The following is a 3207-nucleotide window of genomic DNA, read 5'->3' as shown; positions in this document are numbered from 1 at the left end:
CAGTTTCCTCCTCTCAACCCCCATCTCAGCTTACCCAGATATTTGGCCTTCTCCTCTCTCCGCTCCTTGGCCAGCTTCTGTCTGTCCTCTGACTTCACTGCGTCTAGGGTGAGAATGAGAGAACGAGAGAAAGAGCGAGGAAGTGAATGTGAGAGGTCATTGTACAACAGAGAAAAGAGCCCCAATCCAGCCCCACATCTGCAGAGCGATAAAACGCTGGAAGCTGGCAGTCAAATCTGCCAACTTTACCAGAGCCAGATAGAGACTCCACCCTAGTATCTAATAGATGTGAATGAGCAATGTGGAAAACACTCTGATTAGGACTGGTGGTTAGTCACACCATGGCACACCTTGTCTACAGTGTCCTGGTAAGGATTCATGAGTGAACATGTAATTGCATTCAGTTAAGTAACGCACCTAAACCTAGACAGGATATGGCTGTAAACCGGGTTCATTCTTCACTTATGCCAAGTCAACAATGTTCTTTCCAGCATTCAATTTAGCCGTTAGTGGCTTATGAGGAAATGCATAACACATAAACAATCACGTTCGGGAAAAAAAACCATTGCATATCAGAACAATCCGTTTCTATAGAGGTCCTCTTCGATCTTCAAGYAGAGCTGTCTTGCAAGTCGCTGTACGTGTTCAAAAGTCTCTGATTGGTGCTGACTGGAAAAAGTGTMGATTCATCTTTTCCCACTGGTGTCTGCATTCCTCTGAGCACCTTAACTCATGCCTGGGGAGCATAGTCCTACCGTTACAGGAATTCTACTGCACCCTTCTGGGTTGTTTGGTATGGATTCCATGTGGAACATTGCCACYGACCCATAACCAATTACCAATTTAACCCCAATTGCTTTTGAATGATAATCAAAAAATGATTCATATAATTAGACGATCATGTTGTATATGATTCATTGCATARTTGTGACCTAAGCAACAGCTCCCTGGATGAAAACACCATACCGTAATTGCTATGATGTCATTCTCAAATGCCAAGCACTAATTACTACCGTTTCGTGACAATTGATCGGCATTTAACTGGCCAAGTTGAATTCTTCTTCATACTTCAGTGGATTGTAACACATTAAAACACAATAATCCCAGTGCTGAAACAATCCGCCAGATAGAACAGCAGCGGCCTCCCTATAATATCCTCTGACCCACTTTGACACTACGTCTGATTATGTATAGGGCTGTAAAAAGCGCTAGTGTCTGTGTCTGTGTCTGTAGGCCCTGACCATCATGATGAGTCACCCACAGGAGCCTCCGAGACAGAAACAGAATCAAGCTGACCCAGAAACACTGCAGCGTGTTTGGGTTCMAGACTGTTAGCAGCACACTCCTCAAATCTCAACAATATGGTTCTCTGTCATCTGTTTCACTTGGCTTTTTGAAAGGATTAGAGGAGCAGTTTGATCCATAGATGTCATGGCAGACTGTAAAGACAAAGGAGCTAGCTAGCGCACACAGGATTTGGTTCTGCGTTACGGGTTGAATGTACAGGGAACTGTTGTCCGTGCATATCCAATGGGTATCCTTTAAAATGGACCACTTCTCTCATTGGACAAAGATGGGCATAGTTTTTCTGGCTATACAGTGCCTTCAGTAAGCATTCATATTATCCATATTTTGTTGCGTTACCGCCTGAATTCAATTTTTTTTTATTTTTTTTTATTTTTTCCCCCCTCACCATCTACACACAATAGCCCATAATGACAACGGTGAAAACATGTTTTTAGAAAATTTGTGCAAATTCTTTGAAAAATGAAATACAGAAATATCTCATTTACCATAAGTATTCACACGCCTGAGTCAATACAGGTTAGAATCACCTTCGGTGGCGATGACATCTGTGAGTGTTTCTTGTAACTCTCTTAAAGCTTTGCACACCTGGATTTGCTGCAATATTTGCCCAGAATAATTTTTACAATTCTTCAAGCTCTATCAAATTGGCTGTTGATCATTGCTAGACAACCATTTTCAAGTCTCACCATAGATTTTCAAGCAGATTAAAGTCAAAACTGTAACTTGGCCACTCAGGAACATTCACTGTCTTCTTGGTAAGCAAATCCAGTGTAGATTTKGCCTTGTGTTTTAGGCTATTGTTTTGTGTACAGGCTTCCTTCTTTTCACTCTGTCAATTAGGTTAGTTAGTATTGTGGAGTAACTACAGTGTTGTTGATCCATCCTCAGTTTTCTCCTATCACAGCTATTAAACTCTGAAACTGTTTTAAAGTCACCCTTTGCCTCATGGTGAAATCCCTGAGAGGTTTCCTTCCTCTCCGGCAACTGAGTTAGGAAGGATGCCTTTGTCATTGTAGTGACTGGGCGTATTGATACGCCATCCAAATTGTAATTAATAACTTGCTCAAATGAATACTCAATGTCTGCTTTTTTTAGGTGCCCTTCTTTGCGAGGCATTGGAAAACATCCCTGGTCTTTGTGGTTGAATCTGTGTTTGAAATTCCCTGCTTGAATGAGGGACCTTGCAGATAATTGTATGTGTGTGGTTCAGAGATGATGTTGTCATACATTTACTCCTGAACTTATTTAGGTTTGCCATAAGAAAGGGGTTATTATTATTTAACTAGGCAAGTCAGTTAAGAACAAATTCTTATTTTCAATGACGGCCTAGGAAYAGTGGGTTAACTGCCTTGTTCAGGGGCAGARCGACAGATTTGTACCTTGTCAGCTCGGGGATTCGAACTTGCAACCTTTCGGTTACTAATCCGACGCTCTAACCACTAGGCTACGCTGCCGCCCGGGTTGAATACTTATTGACTCAAACATTTGTTAAAATTTCCAAATGCTTCCAACAGACCTTCCAGAGACATAACATTATTACCCTTGTCATAAAGACACTACAAAGGCTTATTGATAGGTTATAAAGCATTATACCTGTAGGCTTTAAGTAAAGTGCTACCAATATATTTTACTTTACAAAAGCTGATCTGAGATCTGTTATCTACTGAGGGATCCTGCAGTTCAATTAGAACGTCGCTAAAATGAGCTCCTTGATCTGACTGTATCTGATCTGCACACCAAAACCAGATTTCTAATTTGGTGTTACTGTGATCATTTCGGGAAGTTAGTCAGTAGAACTAATTTGGTTTAGCTCTGCCACCTCACGCTACAGTTAAATAGACCATGACCACAGTCAATAGATGAATGGGCAAAGAAAAAATGGGCAGAGAGGAAGTAAGA

At 41.3% G+C, this 3207-nt stretch overlaps 1 protein-coding gene across 1 annotated transcript in view; it reads right to left on the bottom strand.

The window, feature by feature from the left end:
• map7d1a (MAP7 domain containing 1a) overlaps positions 1-3207 on the bottom strand; it is a 73769-nt gene that overhangs the window by 34167 nt on the left and 36395 nt on the right. The window contains exon 3 of the mRNA XM_024134893.2: positions 35-103. Within this exon, the coding sequence (XP_023990661.2) occupies positions 35-103 (69 nt within the window). The remainder of the gene's footprint in view (positions 1-34; positions 104-3207) is intronic.

The sequence above is a fragment of the Salvelinus sp. IW2-2015 genome, linkage group LG35 (assembly GCF_002910315.2).
Source record: "Salvelinus sp. IW2-2015 linkage group LG35, ASM291031v2, whole genome shotgun sequence".
NCBI classification, from domain to species: domain Eukaryota; kingdom Metazoa; phylum Chordata; class Actinopteri; order Salmoniformes; family Salmonidae; genus Salvelinus; species Salvelinus sp. IW2-2015.
The sequence above is the reverse complement of the archived record's forward strand: the minus strand, read 5'-3'. Positions and strand labels throughout refer to the sequence as shown.